The sequence below is a fragment of the Diadema antillarum genome, unplaced genomic scaffold, assembly GCF_040938485.1.
Source record: "Diadema antillarum isolate AM-2024a unplaced genomic scaffold, OU_Dant_1.0 seq00001572_RagTag, whole genome shotgun sequence".
NCBI classification, from domain to species: Eukaryota; Metazoa; Echinodermata; class Echinoidea; order Diadematoida; family Diadematidae; genus Diadema; species Diadema antillarum.
In genome coordinates, this window is record NW_027272292.1 from 1 (window position 1) to 27,376 (window position 27,376).

At 37.6% G+C, this 27,376-nt stretch overlaps 1 protein-coding gene across 1 annotated transcript; it reads right to left on the reverse strand.

The window, feature by feature from the left end:
- Positions 1-15,264: 15,264 nt before the first annotated feature.
- LOC139710815 (E3 ubiquitin-protein ligase arih1-like) lies at positions 15,265-25,714 on the reverse strand. The gene is made up of 4 exons (XM_071622726.1): positions 24,307-25,714; positions 21,287-21,439; positions 18,262-18,330; positions 15,265-15,806 (listed from the first exon to the last, which is right to left on the reverse strand). The coding sequence occupies exons 1-4, from the start codon at positions 24,538-24,540 to the stop codon at positions 15,669-15,671; spliced, it is 594 nt and encodes a 197-aa protein (XP_071478827.1). The 5' UTR covers positions 24,541-25,714; the 3' UTR covers positions 15,265-15,668.
- Between the last annotated feature and the right edge of the window lie 1,662 nt (positions 25,715-27,376).

The window sequence follows — 27,376 nt, forward strand, 5'->3', positions numbered from 1 at the left end:
CCATGGGCTGCACATGTGATGGTCTGAAAGGAGAAAGAGGAAACATTTTGTGGTTAGTTGCTAATGCCGTGGAGTCTGCGACCGACCGTTGTTTGTTTGTGTGCCTGTGTTTGGTTTTGTGTCAGAGCTTGTGCCTGAAAGAGCAAAAAGGTGACTCGTTACTTCCACACATTGCACAACTTCTAGAGCAGATAATACCAAAAGTGTAGGATCCACCCAGATTGAATGGGAGGGTAATTTACCATAAATATACATGTGGAGGTATGGTGAATGCAGAAGTACTACATTGTAGTAGTACACATAAATGAAGTTTGTGGAAACTGGGACAGTCCATTAAAAAGTTATGAATTTTCAAATTTTGGGATAGTGCAAATCCATGCGCTGTCATTGCTCTCTATAACAAGCCAGGCTGAAAATTATTAAATCATCTTTTTTTGTTGTTGAAAAGTATACATTCTTTAATGACACAATGTTATCAATGGTATTCAACTCCCTTTGCCTTCTGAAAGATGAAAAAGTCAAGCGTTCTTTCATTATGCCAGAAAAATGAAAATATGTTAAATTCTCTTTAGATTAGTTCTAGAATCGTTGCCCTACTGTTACATCACAAATAATTGCAGTCTTCTTCTGTAGTGATGGCGGCACCAAATAATTCAAAATTTCATAACTTTTGAAGGGATTGTCCTATTATCCACCAACTGCACTATTGAATGTGGACATACTAATATTTCTGCACTCACTATCTGTTTCAATGGGATAAGTTTCCCTTTAATTCCATGAAGAAGTCATGATAGAATAAGTGCTTGTTCACCGGTGGTTAAGAATATGATTAATGAAAGGTGACTACCGCGAATTGTCAAAATCCTCCATACCAAATATGGACAGTACATGTACACTAGCTTGGTTTTGAGGATAAAATGCATATGTACACATTTGCCACTTACATGTAATACTTGAATAAATGAATTAAAAAAACCTTCATGGGTGTTCTCCCAATACAATGTACGTACTTGCCTGGCATATTTGAGAAGTGATGCATTGAATAAAAGTGCAAAGCCACTCTCCTTTTTCATATTGAATTTCATACAGAAAGTGACATCAAATCTCTAGAATGGTAGATCATGTGTTTACCTTGGCTGCAGCAACATTTTATGATCATGTACAAGTTATGTTTATAGGTGATGATGCAATTACCTCTGCAATGGCTTGTGCACAATTACCTTCTCTTTTTCATATTGATATTGCTCAATACATCAGAAACTACAACCCCTTCTTCCTATAATAAATCCTTGTCAGCTTATGAATTAATAAAAACACAAGAAATGTTGTATTTTGCTTCATACAGGACACTTATGAGGCAATGACATCATCAGTTCACCTCATTTGACTTTCTTAGATGTGGCTGAGACTACAATCTGGGAGTTTTCTGGAATCATGTGAAACTTTGAAGTCTCACCTCTTTCATGTCCAATCTTAAAGGGACAGTACAGTTTTGGTGGAGATGAAAATTGGGCTTTTAACTTTTTGCGAAATACCAAGAAAACACTTATGATAAAGTACAGAGCATAACATTTCAAAAGGAATTCAAAGTTTATTTGATGAAAATCGGGTTTGGAATGACTGAAACATCCAAAAACAAAGTAAAACAAAGCGATCGTAATAAAGTGTGGGTCCTACACTTTATAAGAATCACTCTTTTTTGGATATCTCAGCCATTTTAAAACCAATTTTTATCAAATAAACGTTGAATTCCTCGTAGAATTACATGCTCTTTCATATTTCATAAGAGGTTTCTCATTATCCCACCAAAAAAGTTAGAAACTTGAAATTAGGTCTCAACCAAAACTGTACGATCCCTTTTAATGATTCTTCTACTATTCCGTTTGTTAGATTTCACTCTGTCTGAAAACTGACCCCAACATGGAGTGGAGCTGCACATTAGATAATCTGAAGCGATATCCACGAGTTGCGACTCTTCACTTCAGTGCACAGGATTGTGGGCTTAACTCAAAATGCCTTTTCTCGCTTATAGATACCCCGAGAATTAAACAGATGAGAATCTACTCTTTTGTCGTCCTACCCACTTGCTCCTTGCTCATGTACACATTACTGTGCTTGTGCAGAGGACTCATTCTGCCCGTCTTGAGCTTGCTGCTCAAATTTCCTCATTGTGAGTGGAGCATGACAAACGACCAGTGGCAATGAGTGGCTCATATGTGCCTTGAAATGCAACTTTATGCGGGTGAACAGAAAGTGTTGCCGTGTCACACAAGCAAACCTGTGAGATATCACGCTATTGAATTCACACTTCAAACTTCATAAAGTGGCCTACTTGCCTCTTATGAAATCATGAAACCCCTTGCCAAGTTTTGTATCATAGGATATGTTTTGAGGTCCACGTACAAAGCAAAAACAAAACAAAACTGAGCACAACTCCAAAATGCGCTACATTTCAGTCATTGTCTATAGCACTGCAGTGAAGACACAACACGTTTACCAGCACTCTGCAAGAGCACACAACTTCAACTGGTAAACTAAGAACTTACTGCTATACATACACATATGTACATGTACTAGTGTTTATCATTAAAAGTATGCATGTACACGTTGAATGTACAGCAAAGGTTTTATCTGGTTCATAAAGTGGAAATATGCAATATTTTCCTTTCAGATAATAGATCCCCTTATCTTTTAACACTTTTTATTTTCTTCTTTGAAGGGAAAACTACAAACTTACCATTTCAAGGAATAATTCCTAAGTTAGGGATGTGAAGGTCACTTTAAACTGAAAATCTAGTATACACGTGCATTTTTGCAAATATAAAATCAGCTCTAAAAATGTCTAGAGTGACAGCTATAGAGGAAGAAGCTATTCTAATTCAACTATAGGCCTACTGTACATTGTATATGTTTATATATATTCCTGATATGCTTCCACTCTGAAGGGTGCTGGAGGCATAACTGTTTTTGGGTAGTCTAATCATCTGTTCTAAATTTTGTTATCTCTGTTTAAGAAAACTGCTCCATAGAATTTCTTCCTATAGTACCTGTCCCAAATATGCTACACGAAGTGTAGATGGGCTGGTTAGACTTGGGCAAATCCCTCAAGGTGAAAGGTTATACTTTTCAGCAACTACTTCATCTAGGCACATCAAGTAGTAATGTTACCTTTAAAAATATGTATAAAGACAATGATTTTCATAAAACAGTAAGGGTATAAGGTCAAAGGTCTGTACTTTTGCTGTCTCCCATTCTAACAAAGTTTAATGTAAAGATAGCAAGTGGCATGAGAATAGCAAAAATCACCATGTAGCATTTGAAATATTACCAACCTTTAGTCCTGCTGTAAGAAATATAAGTAGAGGCATTTCTGGATTCTGCTTCAATTTAACAAATTCAAGTTGGCATCACTGTGAAGGGACAAAGTAATCTACATTGTGGATTACACATGTTACACTGTGACCTTGTACAATGTAGTTTGAATCCTAATGAATCATACTGAGGTTACTACGCAAGTGCGCATTCATTGTCGATATGATACTGTGTACCTTGGGACCCTTGAGAGTCTGGGCAGAGTGCTGACTGTGACGTCTACATGTATCTTATCTGATAGAAAGTTTCTAACGTGCAATATGCACTTTCGAAGAATAACAATTATGAGGCATACAAGGAAATGTAAAAATGATAACTCTAACTCTGTGCACACACAAAACACAAGCACAAAACTTACAGCACAAAAAAAAAAAGTGACATGTGGTACAGAACCCTATTCATTAGAAACCGATTGGTTCTAAAGGCAAATCTTACACAAGTCTAGTAGAAGCGTTTGGATTGCTAAGGATCGTAACGTATCCTGATAAAGATTTGCCACTGTGATCACATATACACTTGTACCACTTTAAACTACAACTAGTAAACAACCTAAACTAAAAACCCATTCTGACAACATGTACAAGTATAGTACTTCATGAATGAAAACAGATTGCGAATGTTTTGAGTTGCTTCTTTTCATTCAGCACTACAATGCAAGAACCATAGAGCCCATAATCACACATCTGCCAAGTACCTGTGCATACAGTGTATGAGTGCTGACAGCAAAAGGGTACTAGTCTACACTAATATGACTAAACATGAGCCATTATGATCATGTTCTCTCAATGACATCCATATTTGTCTGGCTCAAGGGTGACCCATTTGCGTGTCTGACAGGGGGGGGGGGGGGAGGGCTACTCTTTTGCCTTTGTGGCTTGCCCTCACACATCTAAACCTGCCTTTTCTGATGCTGACATTGACAGACTCCGTACGGATATCAATTAAACAAAGAGCTGTGCCACAGGTTCAAGATTTGAAGGGTTAGGGAGATGTATCAAAGCATAAACTTGAGCCTGCATACCCCCTACCTGATAGCAGGGAGGTGTTACTAGAGAGAATATCATACAATGTACTTCAATACTGTACTACAGCTAATATATATGGACACTGCCCATAGAATGCACGGAGAGACATACATTGTATTGTAGGATAAACTGGGCAATAATGTGATGAGATCATTATCCCCATGCGTGCTTACACTACCACACCACACACCCACACCATTACCATCACATGCACACACGCACGCACACACACACACACACACACACACACACACACACACACACACACACACGCACAGACACACACACACATACACACACACCTTAATATGCATATTGTCTACTATATAATGAACAAAGGTTAACTATGAGTAATGACAGGGATGTGTGTATGTAGCACAGTCATCTTCCTTTTTTTCTCTGCTTGATAGACGGTACACAAAGCGATCTGGGACATGACCTGCGTGTACTGTACTGTACGACCTGCTTTCAGCAAACATCAAATTTGCACCTAAATAAAGCTTTAATGTAACTGTTTCTTATATGGGTTTGTTCAAAAAGTTGGGACCCAAAATATGACACATAGGTCCAAAATTAAACATCAAATTAATGAAAATGACTGACATTTATAGTTACATAGACTAGCCATACTATAATATATTCCATACCGGTATAGGATTTGCTTGAAAATCCCATATAATTTTCTTGGATGAGAATGAGATTTATTGTAAATACCGATGTTACATGGACACCACATTGAAAATGTTTTGTATCTTTCTCCTTTTCTCCAAGAAATGGCATGAGAACTGTAATTTAATAGCAGCAATATCACAAATGAATACCATCCACACTATGAACCAAGAATCAAATGCTCATGTCCTCAATTATCGTTTTTAGGGAAAATTTGATCTATTACTCAAAGAATGTGTAAAAATACTGCAGTTACAAAAACAATTTTTTCTTATAAGGCAAGACAGTCCTATGCTATCTGATGTGATACAGTGGTGATAGGTTATGGTGAACTCTACATTCCTGCACCAAGTAACAGCAAATTTCTTGTGTGTTTTTTTGTGTGGCTCCAGTAGTAGAGTGATCTACCGAAGTTATATGGACACCGTGTCTTAATTTCAAAAGCAGAAAAGGGGGCCTTTTTAAAACAAAAGGATTATTTTAAAGATATGTTCATAATATACCATGTTGATATAAAGTATTTGAGCCAAAAACAGAATTATTCAATGACATCTCATGCAATTTTCTGTACCCCTTTCATACCAGTGTTACAAAGAGGACATGGTGTCCATGTAACACTGGTACATGTACTATGTACAGTGTATCATCTCCAAAAAGTTTATTTTCTTGAAGATGTAGAAGAGTTTTTACCGTGGATGCTAAGTGACCCTTACTCAAGGAAAAGATATGTATTATCATTATAAGTCTCTGAAATTGTGTGTTGCATAATTCTGCAAAAATATACCATGTTACATGGACACCGTGTCCATGTAACCTCGGTACTTGCCAAATGACAAGTTTTGTGCAGTTACAGCTTTTGTTGACGTCTACCTTTAGTGATTATTTCTAACATGATAGATAAATGTAAAACCTCTCTACAAACATATAATTGGGAACAATTCAACAGGAAATTATAGATTTCTATGACACTTTGGCCAATACAAGCCATACCGGCGTTACAGACGGTGTCATAAGAAAAAGTCAATGCCTGATGAAAACTGTTACTGTTGAATGCCACAAGAATTGCATACAAGTAAGGCCAAGTAAAAAAAGATATTAGTTTCTCGTCCGGGTTTTTTGAGCAAGGCGATGAGGGAGGTCCTTACTATTTGATATCTTACTATTTTTTCGAGGATTGTCAAAATGAAAGTAATACGTGTTTCTCGTCCGGTAATTCTGAGAAAGGTAACGGAGAGAGGGCTTTACTATTTCTATATCCAATTCATGAAATGAAATATCACTCTGGTAGCTGTGTTATGAGAGACCAGTTTCCAAGTGTATGTCTTGCCTGCACTCTGTGCATTTTCAAACAAATAGATTATGTACCATACTTGAAATGAAACTTCATGCATGCAGAAATACATTTGCTTTTCCTTTCCACTACAGATGTCAAGGGATCTGCATTTCTTCACAATAAAATTGTAGCACATTCAACTGGAAACTGGCTTGTACAAATGCAAATGGATGTCAAAATGATACTGATATGGCATTATAGCATTAAACATTTAAAGACGTTTCTTCATGTTCTAAAAAGACATTTGATAATCACTCATCATTTGGATGAGGAATGATTGTTTACCACACTACAGATGATGCGACTCACGGCCGTGTCCGTGATTTACAAGTATAGCGAGGTACCCGCACCTCGTCAGGGGCCCGAATACCGTCACCCCGCTTAAAATCGTTTTAAGCGCACTAAACAAAAATTTATGCCCGGGACTGTGTTCAGTATGCTTGAAACTTGGCAGGGCCAAGCAAATTTTGGTGAAAACCGAACAGTTTTTCGCGAAAATCGGAAATTTTAATCGGAATAGGACCCTACGTGTTATAAGTATCACCACTGTCCCCGCACGCATCTTTTACGTGTATGTCTATGGGAGCATCACGGTCAGCCGCACACGTCTTTTACGTGCTTTGCCTATGGGAGCGCGGGTGACGAGTTGCGGGCCCCTTCCTTAGCGCACAGCTATTTCGCATCGTTCGCGTTTGACGACGATCGCTGCAAATTTTCGATATCGATCAGTGAGCTTGTGATTCCATTGGAATTTTCAGCATTTTTTCCTGTATGTGAGTTGGATTTCAAAGAATTTCAGTGGCGAAATGTGATTCAAATATGCGCAAACATTAACTATGACGAGGTGCGGGTCACCCAAGTATACGGTACATCGTAAACAAAAGTATCCCGCAGAAATACGAGACAAACCAGAATCCGTGGAAAAGTTATTTATTTTGTAGATACACCCATCTGATAAGGTGATAAGCACAATCAGGGTATGCAATCATGACTTTCTCACTTTACAAAATTGTAACTTCTAAAAAAATGCACCAACTGACTTAAAAATTCACATGCAGCATGCCAAGACATCAGTAATCACATGTGGTAAGACAATAGCTAATTTCTTCTCATTTACTGTTAATTATTAAAGATTAATTACCAAAAAGTCCCCCAAAACCCACGTAATGCGTCAAAAAAAGCGTTTTACAACTTACGTAAAATCAAGATTTGAGGTCCATATTTTAAGTCTACCCCTATGTGTTTGGTATCAAATTAATGGATTTTTTCCTGGCATTGCTTGCATGCAATAAAAAACAGTGGTTCTTTCAGCTGGAGAAAGTTATAAGGTCTGAAGTCCCATCCTGGTAGGAGTGTAATGCTGGCTTATTTTTGTGACATTGTGACCTTTTATAAACCCATGCTGTACAGCTATACATGGAGAAACAGCTTATTTTTCTGCTTTTCCTGGAAGTACTGAAGACACACTACAATATGGTGCGCTGTTTGCCAATAAATGTTCAGCCAGTTTTGAGTTTTGAGCCATTTTCAAATGCTGAGTAAAATAAGTGCAGCCGTTTTTCAGTATTTTCAGTGAGGTATATCCTAATTTGACTACTTTAAAGAATCTTTTCCCCTTATTGAATATCCTGGTTTTTGTAACCATGAATTGTACATACACCGTATGTAGAAATCTATTGTGTGAAAATTTTAGCAAATTTTAGCAATAGGAACTTATTTTTTTATATTTTTACAAATTGCTGAGCATAAAAAAGTGCGATACACGCCCATGTTATACTGCATGAAGGTCATATGATAAGTGTTCAGTGTTCATATTTCAATGCTTGTTCAATTTCTAAAGATATCATAAGCAAAAACATAGTATTTTGCCTTAATATGTCATTGTTTGAGTGTCACAGCTTGGATATCAACTCAGGTCATCCTAAATCTCACATTCATTCTTCTATCTGTGTTTACAAATATGAGAATTGATCCAAACACTGTGCGCACATTCAAGGTCAAACTGTACAGATAATTTTTTGATGAAAAATATAATATCTTCCGAAGTACCAGCCCTAATTTCATAAAAATTTGTAATAATGGCCACTATATGTCTGCTACCTATTCCTGAAAGTTTCGCCTCTTCACTCTTTGACAAAAGTGAAATATGATAAAATATGTAAAAGTGGTTTTATTTGAATTCAAAATAATGCCTACAAAATTGATCATCCATTTCGAGAAGTGAAAATATGAAATTTATTCATATTTTGTGATATGTCATGGCTATGTGCTGGTGGTGAATGAAAGGGATATTTATCAGGAATATCTAACAGCAATATCAGATGAAAAAAACATTCTCCTTTTTTTTAATGAATTTTTCCAATATATTAGTCATTTCAATGTAATTCGACACCCCTAATTTAAATGCTAATTTATGCGCAGTTTAATGCAAAATTTTGACTCCTTCTTTACATGAAATGAAAATTTGAACACTCAGCTACAACAAACAACAAAAAAAGCATTTTCACCAAGTTTTTTCATTTTTGCCCTGTTACACAATTGCATACCCTGATTGTGCTATTGACCATAATTCTACATTTGCTGGAAAAGCCCATTCATTTTCTCTTCAAAATAGAACAATACATCGTCGTCAGATGCAACGTTACAGTGTACGGGCTTCTACACATTCGAATGTGTTAATGCGTGCGTGCAGGCGCTGACAGACCAGGGGATGGTACCGGTGACCGACCCTGGACAGCTACAGACACGACACACACTTTGCCAATACGGCAGTGCGGCACGACGGCCACTGCACCGGCACCGTACCTTGACACTACACACACATGCACATACTAAAGTAGTCACAATGACATGAAAATGTATACAAACTCGATACAATCCTCACAAGCATTTGAACAGTACAATTCACGCTTGAAATATGAGAAACGGGAAAAATACGAACAATGCGCGAAATATGCGTGGAATATCAGCGATTGATCGCAAAAATGTTGCCGCTATCGCGTTCACGACGTACCGAGTGCGCTGTACATCACAGCTAGCCCAGGCCCGCCGCGCCCGCGCCCATCCAACTACAGTTCGACTGCTTTGTGGGTCATTCCTTCTTGCCGAGCTCGCAGTGTGAAATGCATGCGTTATACTATACGCACTACAGAAGGTACAGCTGTACATGTACTACCAAAGTAGAGGACGCAAGGCGTAATTAGAAATGAGACATCACGATTGGTAGGTGAATTGTCGATTTCTTTTTCGGCGGCCGAAAAAATAGTAAATATCAAAAAAGTCGATGCGGCAACTGAAAATCGATGCGGCGGGGAGCGGGCTGGGACGAGAATTATGAATTTCTTGGTATTTTCAGCGCCATTTTGAAAATAGTAAATAGTAAAAAAATCGACGCGGCGGCCAAAATCGATGCGCGCGAGGACGAGAAACTGGTTTCTTACTTGGCCTAATTAATTAATACATACAGATATTGTAACAAACAAATTGGGAGAAGCTGCCCCATAAAAAAATTGACAGTTATCAAAACGGATCCCCAAAATACCGTCGTTACGCTGGACACCATCCTGACACAGCAGAGTTTGAACACGAAGTGTGGAAATACTCGGACTTTCTTGCTTTCATAATAGATGTATTTAGTGTCACAAATGAAGAAATTCTTTGACTTTATAACCACTTTGGCCCTTCTTACAGCTGAAATAAAAATATGTAGCAGAATACCATCGTTACATCCTTTTTTGATCATTGGACACCACATGTAACATCGGTATTGACAATTTTAAGACCTATATTTTAAAAAAAGAATGTTTTTGTTCGGTATGAATTATTTTGTGGGAGAAATTAGCCAAGCAATGGTGTTTGCTTCTAAAGATTACTGCAGAATTGCTAGTAACTTGGACAATGTGCTCAATACTCTGTCATCACAACACCCTGCTTAAATTTTCCACAAAAAAAAGAGAGGCTAAAATGACAGTGGACACCATCAAATAAGTACATTTTTACACAAATTTACCAACAGGGGAAGCATGCTTCCCCTGTTCCCATGTTGAGTCTGTGCCCAAAAACCCTGGGGTGGTATTCTGTAAGCGCGATCCTTATTTCGATCCTAGGAGCGCGCGTAGGACAGAAAATAGGATACCCTTAGGACAGGCAAAATCGGTATTCTGTAAGCCTGTCCTAAGCCTATCCTAGGACAGTCATTTATGAATAATGAATATTAATGAGGAAAGACAGGACACGCCCGACGCAGTATCTATAAGCCAATCATCTGGCTAATTTTACGCAATGCGCGCCCAAGATCTACATTGCTCAAGAGTGCGCTTCACGCAGCTCTACTGTGCGAGGAGTTAAAAATGTAATTGTCAGTCTAATTTTACAGTTAAGAATAGAATTTCGATCATCAAAGCTTTAGCACGCACTTAGCCCACCAAAATAAATGTAGACCTTACGAGTTCCATTAATTTGTTTTTGCAGAAATTAGCTCAAATTTTGAACTTTTGGAGGATGTTGGGGTAAACTGGTATATCATCACTGCATACCAAACTTCGCCCTTAATTCAAAGTTATTATAAAATATATAAGATTTTCTTAAATATAAAAATAATGATGATAATAGATGCATACATACACACACATACACAAACACATGCGCTCACATTATTTTATGATCGATATGCTTGTAATAATAATGTCTTACTTATAGTTACTGTTTGTCCCACTTAAACCAAACCAATGTTGCATTTCTCCCAGGAAAAAAAAAAAAACTCCAAAGACAACACAAATACGACACTTACAGGAATATAGCGTAGCAACCCGTTGTGGCTAGCATCAAAAGTCTTTGGGTCTGATTTAACATGTGTGCCCCATTCTGAATATCAGAAAGTTATTCGAGAAAATTCATCAAATTACAATTTTTTTTGTCCCATTTAATTCACCCCGCTAGCTGTCCCCTATCTTTATGGTAGTATAGACTTACATGCTTAGCAATGATAACATAATAAATAAAGGAGATTACTGATAGATTAAACAAAGATATAAACACGGAGCTACTATACTGTAGCTCCATGATATCCTTGTATAAACACGTAAGTTCACTACATTTTGAAAAAAAAAAAGTTAACCCATGCACATAGACTGTTAGGTCACCGGGTTGCGTCACACACTATACGTACGTCTTAACAATAAAGTGTGCGTATGGATCGTTGCGTTACTAGTACTTTTCATATTCTACACGCGACCTAGAAGCGCACTGCGTACGTTTCTTTTTCTTTGGTTTAGATCTTCATAGCAACGTCTTCGAGGGTTACATAATGTGGGCGGCGAAGGTAGGCTACTTACACTGCGTCCGCATGACGTTCGGGCCTACGCTGAGCATAATGATAATGATAACAACAACAATGACAATAATAATTATAATAATAATGATAGTAATAATGATAATGAAAATGATAATAATGATATTAATAATGATTATCATTGTTACCATATTAATAATCATAATAATAGCTTTTGTTGTTATTGTGCACATAATATACTTTTGATTTATTTTGTGCCGAATTAATGAAGTGTGAATTGAATTGAAAATGGCAAACAACAAACAAATAAACACATACCAGCTAGATAAAGAATACAATTGTTTCGAACATTATAGACTGCAGTTTTAGAATCCTCATTATGAGAGGAACAGATAACTCTGTTATACGATTCATGTATTTATTTTCTCGTTCATGTATGAACATACAAAATAAGAGACAGTAGGTCGGCAGTATGGCCTATATACGCAATAGCCCGGCATAAAGCGCCAGAGAAAGATTGCCTAGAGGCTATCCTTATTTTTGCTCCTAAACTTGATCCTACTTGTGCTTACAGAATACCACTTATCTTAAGATCTCATTAACATCTAATTATATCTAATTAACATATCAAGTTACGCCCCTATCCTAAGCTGGGAGAGAAATAAGGATCCCTGACGTCACTATCCTATTTCTCCTCCTACGCGCGGTGTTACAGAATACCAATCGCGTATTTAGGAGCGAGAGCTGTCCTAGGATCCTTACAGAATACCACCCCTGGGTCCCAACTTTTTGAACAGACCCATATATACAAACTGTATACATCGTACCCCGCATTCAAATATGATTCACGTTGATGCTTTGGGTTCCTGTGACTGGCACTTGAGGGGGTGATAGGATTTTAGTTTTTGTTTTTGGATATACTTATTAACCCTTTCTGTGCCAAAGAGTCCAATGTGCACAACTTTTACACACAAACCTGAGTAGGTGATTATAATGTGGCACGCAGAGGGTTAAAGAGACTTTGATGATTTGTTTGTTTCACATCTTTTATGTTTAAAGGACAAGTTCACCTTCATAAACATAAGGATTGAGAGAATGTAGCAATATTAGTAGAACACATCATTGAAAGTTTGAGGAAAATCAGACAATCCGTTCAAAAGTTATGATTTTTTGAAGTTTTTGTGCAGTACCTGCTGGATGAGAAGACTACTGCAGTGTATGAATAACTCAGATGTCACATGCGTACAACAATATAAGGAAAATATAAAGAGAATTTCACAAAATTCTATCTTTTGAAAAAAGTACACATTCCCCTGACTCGTTACCGATACATGTTATGGGTAATATTATTCCCCCTGCCCTTAGAAAGAGGCAAGTCAATTGCTCTTTTATTATGCGAAAAAAGTGAAAATATGTTGAATTTTCTTTTATATTTTCTTTATACTGTTGTACGCATATGACTCACAAGCTGTAGTAGTCTCCTCATCCAGCGGTTCCAACACAAAAATTTTAAAAATTCATAACTTTTGCATCGATTGTCCAATTTTCCTCAAACTTTCACTGATGTGTTCTACTAATATTGTTGCATTTTCTCAATCCTTATGTTTATGAAGGTGAACTTGTCCTTTAAGGCAGGAATGTGTTTTAAATAAAAGCCATAAGGAAAAGAGACCCCCACCCCCCCCCCCAAAAAAAAGGGACAAAAACATTCAATTACACTGTGTAGGTGAAAACACTCGTAGAAGTGGGCATGATCTGAATATATTCATCCTCACATTCTTGTGAGCTACAGAATGTACTATGCTGTAATGCTTTTCCTTCACTCATTCATGTCCTTGGTACAATAATGAATTCCAAAGCATACACGTCATTAAATATACAGTGCTCACCCATAAATGGGGACCCGCTTTGGCGGGAACTCCGCTTAAGTGCAACAAAACTTGATGTTACATAATTTTCACGTGTAATTTCCACCACTTAATCGGAACCATAAATCACTTTATCGCGTAAATTCTGGCTGAAACACTTCCACTGTTCACTATTGATGCCTAAAATGATAAGAAAAAGCCTTAGAAATAATCACAGGGATTTCATTTCCCTACCAGAAGGGATATTTTCTAACAAACTCCAGACAGATTATGTCGATTGCACAGTCAAAACATTTGCTGATACGCAGGAGGATGTAGTGGAGGTGGTCATAATGAGTATCGCCAGCTTCTACATGTACTCATGCACTTTACCACCCCTTCAGTGCAATATGGAAAGTCACTCTCTCCATGTGCGGCCCATACTCTCCTTGTTTGTGCATAGTATACATGTAGTGTGTGTGTTTGTGTGTGAGTGACAGCATAAGAAAGAGGCATGGATATGAGAAAAATGTGTTCGTTGCAATCAGTGTCGTAATGTTCATGTTGTTAACATATTAAAGTTATTAGTGCTGTCTCTTTCTCTGGCATTGACAGGTTGATAGGCATCGTGACTTGATACACATGTATACACTAGGTCTACTGAGAACTCTACAAAGGGTTATATTGTAAATTCAATGAATGAATGTTTGTTCCGATGATGACTCTGCCAAAATTATGAGACTGCTGTCTTTTTTCATCGCCATTTTGTGCCTGCGTGTCATAGCGCATGTGTACTTGTTGCTGTGGTTATCAGTGGGTTTGATAACTGTGCATGTTTTAGTGTAATACCCACATATTGGGATTCATGTTGTGTGGTTTGCAGAGGTCAATACCAGCCACTGCTTAAGTGGGAGCGCCACTTTAAATGTGAGAACATTTAATTGAGATCCCTCTTGATTAAGCGGTGACCACTGTACTATATTTGGAAATGTACGTACAAAAAGTATGATATGCAAAGTATTCAATGAGGTAACCATGGACATACGTGTACATGAACCAAGGATGTCCTTTACTGTCCATGCACAAAAGGCTGAGATTATCCAAGAATCACTTTAAAAAAAACCCCAACACACACCAAAAAACAGAAGAAGGTACTGGTATTGGAGTCAGGTACACTGTAGAATGCTTGACTGCTTGAAGGGGGTACGTATACAAGCTGCAAGTAAAGAATGTGACTACCATGGTAAACAGTCTTGTGTACGGTGTGTGAGGTAATATCATCTCAGGTTGAATATTTCGCCTTCTGATTTTGGTAAAGTTTTTAATACAATCTAAATGTTAGCAGTATGTTTGAAGGTCTTCATTAACATGTCTAGATGTGTATTGCTTCTGGGCAGAGTTTTCATGAGCTCTGTCACAGTGCAGCATACAATTTGCATGTTGTATGTTTACTTAACTCTAGACAGAACTTGTGTTCTTAGTGTTGTTTACTGAGCCTATAAACCAATGACTTGGGTACATGAACAAGGAGAGGTTTAACATTGCTTCATTGTACACTGTTAGTGTATACAGCTGTAGATAATGCGACAAAAGCTAACAAGAGCACATATGTACAAATATGATATCCAGGCGAAGTTTACCTAAAGGTAAAACCCTCATCTACACAAACAAATGTACACATGTATCAATTTTTATTCATATCAACTTGGAATGCAATAGAGCCTGTGAGAGATTTTGAATACAAAAGCCTATTAACTGTCAGGCATGATGTAGGAATAAGAACATGATCTCTCATTCATTTCTATAAACAGTTTCTCAGTCAGTATTCAAGTTTCTATATAGATGACAATGGAATATCACGCCTGAGCTCAAGCCATGATCTAATTTGACAGCTAAATGCATATAGAATCAGTTAATATTTTAATACTGATATTGGCCTTTTAAAACAGACCTCTGAAATTATACATCTTCATAGGAACAAATGACTGAACAAATAATGAAACAAGAAGAAAGAAAAGATTAAAACTAAACATGACAATATGAATTAACACAACTGAATCATATTCACAACAATCATAAACTGCCCAAAATCATGCAAGAATATCTACAATTGTATGGATGTGTACATAATCTCATGTGACCGAGAAGACTTGGAATATTTTTGCTCTATGTCGTACCTGACCCATGCCCTCCTCCATTATCTTGGTGGTGAGATATTCCGTCCAGCAGTCGGCGCAAAATTTGTGGTTGCACTCAATACCCGTCATGGACTGTGGGGGAAAAAGGCAGAAAGGACAGTACAGCAGGGCATCCTTCACAGACCATATCGATGGGGCACATATGCAGATGCTTTACACCTCTACACCTAAGTAAAATACAGACTGCCTGCGTGTCCCTGCGCCCACTTTCATTGCAAAAAATTGTTACCATTCGAACAGCATTGGGAAATAATCAAGGTAGAAATATTGCGAGTGATTACTACCATAATCTGCATGCAAAATTGGCACTGCAGTCTGCTCTAGTAACCCACAGCTTTACCATAACATTGTTTGGGCAGTTAGCAGCACGTTTTGTGTGTGGCTGTAGGGAGAAATCCAAAACACCCTCTTTCCATTGCATAGAAAATCATCCAAATGAGAGTTGCTCAAATGAGATCAGTTGAATTGAGGCTACAGATCTGTGATATAATGAGTGGAATCAGACTATATTGTATATAAAAGGTAAGACAGTGTTAAAGGTACACACATGTGTAGGATGCCACCTGATAGAATGGCATATGGGACCCTCAAATTTGCTGTCATGGTCACATGACAATGGTTTTGCTTGCACAGATTTCTTTTTTTTTTCTTTTTTCTTTTTGATTGTGCATTAAAGAGACAAATATATGATCCCTCTTGAAACTGTTAGAAGGAATCAATTTCAACAGATTCTTAAAAACCTACAATTCAACATAAAAGTGTAATATTTGAAGCATTTCTTGTGCAGACTTATGAAGAACATACAAAGTTGCAGGTCTACCAAGAAATTGTCACATCATTGTCAGTTTACATGCAGCTAGAGAAAGGAGTTTTACATTGAGTGACAACACATAATATGTAGTTGCATGATCACCAGGAACATTTCTGTGCTCACTGGATACCTTGTTCGAGGACTATCGGTACAAAATATAAATCATAACATTTACAGAAAACACATTTCCCTGCAGTATACTTGTTCAACGCAAATGCTGGGTTCGGTATTAAACACAAGGAGAGAGGAAAAGCTCAGCAAGAGAGGAAAAGATTGAGAGACACACAGGAGAAATGATAAAATACAGCAATTTCTGATGATCAAAGCCAGGAAATTAAAAACGATGCATCACAATGAGGATGAAATCAGTACTATAAACATGATTCTGTTGAAATATTTTTGTTGAAAATATTGTACACTGTAAATGCCCTATGATCCTCCACAAACTACATATAGGAACAAAGGATTAGACACATGTATCCATAAATGCAGATGGGATTGCCCAGGGCAGGTGAAAGTCAAAGTCGGGCCAGTGTTTTGGAACAATTAAAAAAAAAAATGCTTGCCTGAATTGAGCAAGCAAAACAGTTTTGAAGCCACCTTTTTGAAGCCCCCTTCAAATCCATGAAGTCAAAAATACAGAAGCCCAGAGATAATGACTACAGTGATGCAACATACTTTAATTTCATTTTAGCAACTGAAGCTTGTGAATCAATGGTAACATATATATGCTATTAAATTCAAATAATTGTGTTTCTTTTAAGCCTTTGACTTATGAAAGCCCTTTTAAAAATAATTTTCTTATATTTTTCAGACTTTCTTTTATGCAAGCAAAATTCATATTCCAGCAAGTTCGCGCAACAATTTGAAAATCTGCTTGCCCAACCGGGCAAGTGGTATTCCATTAATGGCAACAAAAATAATGCTGGTGGAATTCACTCCACAAAACGTTAAAAGTGCTACACATGAGATGCAAACGGGTCGAAAATGATAATTTAAGTCAATGATCTGGATCTTATTTACAATGTACTCAGCTGTCTGGTTGGCCAAACATATCAGAAAAGCATATCATACCACATTTACCAGAGATTGTTATCAAAAGGTGGAGGCCTCCTAATATCACAAAGGTATCTAGATACTTGAAATGAATGGACAATAAAAGAATTCTTACAGTACATCTACTGGGCACCACAGTGCATTGTGTCACTCTGCTGTCTCTTTCTTATCATTTCTCCTGCAGTAATCTCATCTTTTATGTTGATATGGAGAGAGGGAGATGGATACAGACATGTGCAGAGACAGAGATGGATAGATACATTGTAGAGAGCGCTAGAGAAATGGAGAGATTATGTGTAGCAGCCTATATGTGTGGGTAAAAAGGGCATCCAACCGGTGTAATCCTATCTTGATTAAACATCCAATTGCAGCTAAATCTTTTCATGACATCAATTTCCTAAACTTGCAGTCGTACTACAACAAATGCAAGGGAATCACACTATCCAACATCACCTTGTCATAATTATATCACATTATACGAATTCACAAAGCATTCAAAGGATGAAGGCACAACTCTTGCATTTGTATTTGCAGTGCTTTCTCCTTGGTTCCTTTCTATGCTGTGAATAATTTCTGCCATTTTGAATGACTGTATATTGTATAAAAGCTGCATCTACCCTGGCCCCTCTCTGCCTAGCTTTTGCTAATAAAAACACTTACCGTTCCTAGAACGGTCCTGAAGCAGATTTCACAGTAATCCATCACTGCTTGTGATGATCTTGTAGATGCCTGCATATGAGAGACAGAACAGAAACATTATGCAGAATGCTTACAAAGTGCAACCATAATGAAGCCTGTGATTGACATACTTTCAGCATCATAACACTTAGAGGGAATATACAATTTAATCATTCAGCTTGAAGGACATTATGCGTGCATTGCATTATTTGCAGCTCCTGTGTTGTGAGTGTGTGTGTGTATGTGTGTGTGTGTGTGTGTACAGTACCTGTATATTGCACCCAGTACACATGCTGCAAATTCTCCCATACCACCTACGGGTACACTGGAAATGGCTCTGCATACTGAATATCAGGTAACTTCCAATGAGTGTACAATGTACATGATTGACATGTACACAAATATCTGAGATCTGGCACTATTAATGGAAGTGAAAGGTGAAATTATGTGTGTGCGTATCAGTTATATAATACACACACAGTATGCATAGATACACAGTAAAAATCAACTGTACATGTATATCACTCAACACCAATTACTAGTGAATGGAAACCACCAATATCAACAGAGATCAAAATTTACATACGAGATGGATATATTCATCTGTTCGATGTCATTCACCTTGATGAAAGATGGATGCACAAGTACATACAATAGGCTTCATTACTGTAAAAGTGGAAATTTTCACGGTGTTGACATTTTCGTGCATTTCGCACAACCCGAAACAAGCGCGAAAATAAAAGCACGCAAATATTTTTGTTTGCCATATGTTCCAGCAGTCGATGACTTGATTCCGCGGAATTAAAAACACGCGAAACTGTTCGAACCCCGCCGAGCGCGAAAAATTAGTCGCACGAAGATATCCACTTTTACAGTAGTTGTTCATCAATCAAGCCACACCTACGTGTACATTGTACATGGGTTGAGTAGCCTTTGGAGGTTTATGACAGAAAGCTGTCGAATGCACAATGTAATTTTAATGCTGTTAGTGCATACCAACAAAATGCATTCATGGTAACTTTCAGTGCAAATACAAACAAAAACAAAAACAACAACAACAATAAACACCAGTGCTCCAAATACTGTCATCTTTTTTTCTTAGATGCTTCGGGATGCAGCTATGCTTTATGTTGCACTGTACAGTAAAGAAGCGGTATAGGAATGGTTTATGCTGTCGCTGTTTGAGTGTTATGTTCTTCACTTTGCATATTGGGTACATTACAATTTGATCACTATTACTGAAATTGATATAACCACTAAGCAGGATAATAAAGGAGGCATCTACAAATTGTACATGCTTGCAAATATTCTTGTAATGTTAATGTCCATTGCCACTTTGTACAAAGCTTTGTCTACTGTAATAGTGTTCCACTCTGCAGTGACAATGGACATAAATATTTCAAGAATATTTACAGAGTGGAACGTCATTAGACAAAGCTTTAATACAATATAAAATTTCAAAATCAATTTACTGTGTATCACATCCTGCTTAATACCCACTCTGTATTGTATAGAGTTGGTACTTGATAACATGACCCCTTCACATTTTGACATACACTGTATAACATACACTATATCTGACATACACTGTAAACAGTGTAATTATTGACCAATTTCATCAAACCTCTATGCATGTACATGTACGTATTGCGATTATGGAATGTCACAATGAATTACACACAATTACGTACAAAGATCATAATGGCACCACTATTTCTTGAAAATTGATAACATACGAAAGTGGTATGAGCTATCAAAGGTGGCAATTCTACAGGTGCATGATACTGGAAATGGGAATCAGAACAAGTGACATTATAATCCAAACACAAACCACTCAAACTTGCAGCATGCCAGCCAAACATAAAACAAGCATTTACATGCATGAAGTCTGGTGATGAATACTTTGTAGATACATGTACTTTAAATTCACTGTGCAATCATTTATGTTGACACTTGGGTACTGTACTTGTAATGAAATAGGCATAGGGTACTATACAATGTTGATATCTACACATACAATGTACAGTGTACGGTATTTTACTGGTCTTCTCTCTAGCTGTAATTCTCATTGCAACAGTTACAGCATAATACAAAGAACAGTGCACCGTTATTTTCATGCTCTTACAACAACATTTTGTGTGCTCTGAAATAACAGAACCAGTGTGATATTACATACAGTTTGTACATGTATGCATGCATGTACATTCATGCAGAATTTGTTTTGAGCACAAAGCAAACATGTGCTTCTAGACTACATGTGCATACAGAGTACATTGTACTCTTCTTGGCAGATCTAATCTATAGTAAAACATTTCACGTTTTATCCTTCATTAACTACAATCTGTGATGACTGCTTGTGTAAGACTTTGAAATATGTTGATGAACTAACCCTTTTTCTGCATGGACTGAAAAATTAAGGGGATTAACTACAACTGTACTACTAAAAGTACATGTACTGTATATTATATAAGTTCACTATGATAGTAAACAATACTGTTTTGTGTATATTACGTAGTTCACATGATGAGTGACAGGATTTAATAATCACAAATAACATATTGTACATTGTATTGTTGTACTAGCAGAGAGGCAAAAAAAGAAAAGAAAAAAAAAGATGCAACATTAATACATTAGAGAAAATTGTAACAAATTATGTCAAAACAGTAATGACAATTTTAATGTGAAAGGATTTACATCTGCTCTGCAGTTCTTTTCTTTGGGTACAATGTACTATGTATTTCAACATTAATGTTTTGGGCCATGTGACTGTGAAGTAATTTTTAAGACAAAAGTCTTCATCTGTTTTTGCACATTAAATTGTCACTATTTTTGCATAAAAATAAAGAAAAAGAAGTTACATTAGTAGCTCATGACTTCAAGCACACACACAAAATTTCTCATTTTCTTTTCTTTTATTCAGAAAAAAAAATCTTTAAATTTACTAGACATTTGGGGCAGGTTCCCCTCAAGTTGTAGAGGATTGTTAATTGCCATGCAATTTTGATACCTTGGGTTGTTTGGCATGGTTTTTCCTGTAGGGGCTGATGACATGAGCCTCGGTGAATACCGCATCTGGGTCACCCCCATACAGTCTATCCATGAGCTTCTCCTTATCCCATTTGAAGTGGTTGAGGAGTATCCTGGTGACGGTGGCTGGGATCTTTGTGAACGAACGAAAGAAAACCACAAAACAGTTACACTGTCAGTTGGAACATCAGAGCATGCACACCATTCTGTGACATACAACACGTTGTGCATGTAGAGTTCATACATTGTATTGTATTGTACTACAAGTACATACAAGTATGTATTCCTACAGTTGTATGTGATAGTTCTTTCGTGTCAACAGGTTTTCAGTAATCATATCACCTTCACTTTGGTACAAGTGTAAATATTCCTCCTTTCAAAATTCACATAACATGGTATACATACTTGACTTTTCTGTCATAAAATCTCATATGACCATAAATTTCTGCAATGCACATTCTGGAGCTTTACATATGTAGGAGCACTTTAAGCACAACATAGGATGTACATGAAGTTTAAAACTGTCCAACTCGAAAGTGCTGGTATCTGCCAACAACAGTTTTGGTTTACAGGCCATTTGAGATGTTACAGAATGATTATACATAATTGTATGGTAGGCTATATTTTGCAAAGATCGATTGCATTTATGGAAATGTCTTCTAGTTGCTAAACCCACATCAAGTCATGTACAACATTGTACAGTCTCATAGACATAAAAACAAATAGAGTGCCCTCATTTCTATTTTATTCAAGCATTGTAAACAATAAACTGTCTATGAGTACAGTTTGATTGCATCTTGAGTCTATCTACATACGTACAGTTGTAATTCCATAGTAAAAGAGTACATTTCAGGGATGTCGCTTTATTTTCTGTTTCCAATGTGCGTCAACCCCCAATACCATCTTTTAGAACACTTTAATGAGATATAATTTTGCCCCCAAAATTGCTTTGAAGCAATCTATTAGAATATTTGCCAAAATGTAAAATTTTAGTGCAATGTATGGAATGCTGGACAGACATCGAAGTACACGTACTGTACTAACAAGTGTACAATGTACATGTATGATGGTCAAGTAATGAATTCTCATTGACACTTTGCTCTTTTTTGACCGAATGGCATATTGATAAGAAAAGATCATACAGAATGTAGCAGCTCTAAAATTCTATTGAACACTGTATTTCATAGCACTTCTTGACTCAGTGGGTAATATACACAATATGGATGTTCGACAAATATGCAACAGTATGTCCATAGCAACAATGTGTGTGTTCGAAGGATGGAGACATTCATCATGCAGTGTACAGTCCATGTAAAAGTGCATAAAACTGTACAGTGCAAACTGTGTAGGGCCTACACCAGATCTGCAATTTTGTAAATGGTCTGCATTACTGCAAGTCTACCATACAATGTACAAAATGTGTATCAACTAGCTCTAATAATACTGGTACTGTTGATGAGTCATGAAGGTACAGATGTATACTCTGTAAACACAGGCATACAACATTGTAACATGCCCATCATACTATTCATCATGTACAATTGTGTACATTGCACAATGCACATCAGAATCAACAAGAGGTCAACAGTCTATTATGGTAACTGAAATTGACCCCCTGTGGCAATACAAATAACATTAATTTGATTTTTGTAAGCATGTGTACTGCACATTGTATCACATTGCCTTCTACATGTACAGTATCATTGTTTGTTTTTTTCTATTCTATTTTGGTTTAGTCAAGGCTGCACACTGGCACTGGTCCGATGGCCCCTGACCAGTAAAAATCACTGTTGGACCAGTAACTTTTTCAGGAATGGACTAGTAAAAAATGGAAAAACAGGCCCCATCTGTTGTGCTGCATTTTTCTTAGCTTTTCCTTCCTCTACTGAATTGACATTCAATATCAAGTCTACGTTTGAAATTAAATCCTGAAAAATGTATACATGTACAAGTATAGATTTTCTATCTTTCCTGTGGAAGTACTAACCAATTACAAATGACTTTGTACAATACAACTGTACATTGTACATTACCTGCAATGATTCTTGGTCACTACTGTACACGTGTATATCACAGATGGTACTTTGAAAGCCCTATAGTATTGGGAATATACAGTGAAGGACCTGCTTATCTACTAAATGGCATACTGTAGGCAACGTCTACATGTAATTCCATACATTTCGGTGCTATGAATGTACTTTTGTATTTAATGGCTTCATTAAAGGGATCGTATAGTTTTGGTAGAGACCTAACTTCAGGTTTCTAACAGTTTTGGGTGAGATAATGAGAAACCTCCCATGAAATATGAAAGATCATGTAATTCCAAGAGGCATTCAACGTTCATTTGATGAAAATTGGTTTTGAAATGGCTGAGGGAGATACCCAAAACAGAGTAATCCTAATAAAAGGTGGGACCCAGCTTTCATTAAGATCGCTTTATTTTACTTTGTTTTTGGATGTCTCGGCCATTCCAAAACCAATCTTCATCAAATAAACTTTGAACTTACAGCGTATCTTTTGAGTTTTAGAATGGTGTGCTCTGCACTGGGGGGAGGGGGGGGGGGGGAAGGGGGAGAACCCTCTGCACTATTTCATAAGTGGTTTCTTGGGTATCTCGCAAAAAGTTAAAAGCCCAATCCTCGCCTCCACCAGATTCTACTGTAATACCATCCTTTTAACAGATATCTTGAATTCTGCAGTGACAGAATTGCACCCAAAGCACAGGAAATACAAGAGCTTGCCTTATTTCCAGCAGCAGCGAGCATACACAGCAAAGCTCCAAAAGAGCGAGTCGTTTTGAGTGACGATACGCAAGTCAACATCAATAATCAAAGCCCGCAATGGCAATTGGTAACAATCTTGGTTAAGATTTACCAGAGAGATTGGAAATATAAAGCTCTGAAGTATTTCCTGTGCTTTTTGGTGCGATTTTGTCTTGTAAAAGTAGAATTTAAGACATCTCCATGAATACAACCGTACATTATCAGCGCCCACATTTACCTTCACTACATTGTTGACTTCACGTATAGTGTCTACCATCAGCTGCACAATGTCATCTGGTGTTAAAACCTGATACTGAAAATCGTCCTCCTCTTCTCTCTCTCTGCTGTAGGAGGCATCATCCTCCTCCATTTCAAAGTGGTCACCAAAGTCACTGGATCCTGCATCATCATCATCATCATCGTATTCAAGCTCATCTTCCTCACCCATCATGAAGCCTTCGTCTTCATCCATATTTGCACTGGACTGGCTAGCTAGCTAGCTAAAGAGTGATCTAGGTGTGGTGCAATTTACAAATTAGCTGGCTGGATCTGACCGACTTTTCTTTACGCTGTTTTTGGAGGTGCTTTCTTTCGTAGTCTACCTTCAGTTCACTCACTCCAAAATGCCCACTTGTCTCGTCTTGAGATGTTTCTATATCTAACTCACTGTTAGACACTTTGCTTGACTGCAGTTTGGTCCGTGGACCCAGCAAGCAAAAGTTCACTGCACTGGACTGGTGTGGCGTGATGACTGATGGTGTATCGCCAGCGGTATCGGTATCAACTTTTATGGTTGCATACCCATAGCATAGACTATCTGCACACACAACAACATCAGCTTCCAGCATGAACTCGTCAGTTCTCTTCTGGTTTCTGGAACCATCAAGAGAGCAGGCAGCTCTTGGAAGCAGGAGAAAATGCAAATGTCCATCCGCATAAATTCAATATCATCACACATCCATCCCTTATCCTAGCACTCGCTCGGGCGGGAGTCTGGATACACACCGTGTCTGTACGTAGGCCTACGCTACTGGTGCATTGTTATGATGTTTTAGGCTCCTGAAGTCTGAGCTGAGAGGGGCTAACTAACATACTGTTCGTTGTCTGTTTACTCCTTTCTTGATCTAGTTGAAGCACACCACTCCGCCGGAAAATTTTGAGCTGTTTTGACCCAAGCTGATTTGAGTCAGAATATCCGACATTTCATGCGCTGTAATCTTGGTTGAGAGTTGCCCCTTCCTCCAGCTCCGCAATAAGATACATCTGCTGCCGCAACTCTACACAGCTCTCTAGCTAACTAGCTCTGCATACATGTACATGTACGTTTGCATGATCCAGTGTGCTAAGCATTGCTGCTGCGCTGTGCCTCTGTTTAGCTGTACGTTTGTATTTCGGTGTAGTTAGTCTTATTGTTGCACTACACGGGTGTACTGTCACGTCAACGTACGTGCGTCTGACTGCTTGTGTAGTTATCGGTGCTAGATGCTCCTCTCACTCTGCTGTGCACCACATAACTACACACGTACACACACAGACACACAAACCCGCTCGAACATTCATTTGGTCGTCGGCCCGCTGCATAGAGGTGAAAACTACTAGTATCTCATCTCCCTGGCCTTCTGTGCGTTGAGGTACCTCCATGTTCCGTGGTTGCTATACAGAGGGTATGGAAGCCATGAGTGCCTGGTGTCATACGAGCTTGCAATTGCCCTGAGCTGATACCCTTGGTCCACGTCATGCGATGACGTGCGCGTACGTGCAACCTTTGCCGTAAGTCACACAAGCAAACGAGAAATGTAGCGTTCTAGTATTGCTCTCACCTCTCTGGGTTATGTTGATTTCACGACAATCGTGAGGAGAGGATCTATTTTATAGTATACGAGTATATTTCGCATCATATAGCTCTACAGTGAATAGGCCCTACTCGTCTGCAACAACAGTAATATTGGTCAGGATCACACGTGCAAATTTGACAAAAAGTGATGTCATCACCGGATTGGTTATCAAAAGTTCTATTTTAGTAAAACAAATATCCTATGAATTAACATTTTCATTTTTTGGAACCATAACAACTTTCACAGTAGGCCCTTCTAATGGCAAACATCACTTCTCAAAATGCAGGTATTCAGTTTGAGGGTTTTCCCTTTTGAACAAAAGAAAGAAGATATTGTGTACAAGAAATTTTATGAAACTTATTTCATGTCAATTTGTGATTCTTGATATCAATTAAAGGGATCGTACAGTTCTGGTTGAGACCTAATTTCAGGTTTCTAACATTTTTAGATGAGATAATGAGAAATCTCTTATGAAATATGAAAGAGCATGTAATTCTATGAGGAATTCAACGTTTATTTGATTAAAATTGGTTTTGAAATGGCTGAGATATCCAAAAAAGAGCGATTCTAATAAAGTGTGGGACCCACACTTTGTAACGATCGCTTTGTTTTACTTTGTTTTTGGATGTTTCAGTTATTCCACACCCGATTTTAATCAAATAAACTTTTAAAATGGTATGCTCTGTGCTATATCATAAGTGTTTTCTTGGTATCTCGCAACAATTTAAAAGCCCAATTCTCATCTCCACCAATACTGTACTATCCCTTTAATATCAATTTGAGGATTTGTGATGCCATGATATTACTACCATTTCATCCCCCTATAGTTTGCACGAAAGCGGCCGATACATTTTATGGTAAAACGACATAAAGGATATTGCGAGCAAATAAGCGCAATTTGATATCATCATCATCATTTTGAGCGCGGTTTGAGATCATTAAAGGAGACCTCCGGATGATTTTCAGATTTTTACATTTGAACAACCATAAATTAGTTATACTGAGTACAGAGTTTCAGGATTTATAATGATTAGGATGAAGAATAAGAATATTTTCAAAATTTAAACAAATTGCAATGAACGAGGATGATGACATGGAAGCCTCACCATAAGAATGAATGAGTTGGGGCTCAAGGAATTAAGCAGAACAAAAGAAGAAAGCATGCATAGATTTACAGGTGAACTTGCGAGCTCGCACTATAGGAATTACCTTGCTGCATTTCTGTAAATATTTGAGGCTCCTATATAGTACTGCCATCATCATTGTTCAGTGTATTTGTTTGAAGTTTTTCATAGTAATGTTTCTCTGCTCAAGCCAAGGACCACAATAAATTCCACAAATCTACACAAGGATCTGTCGATTTATGTACTACATAAACGCTCCGTTCAAACGCTCTTAACCCTACAAGAGTTACATGTTGCAGGGCTAATACTTGTCCTTTGACACGGTGGAAGTAATTTTGGTTTTGATTTC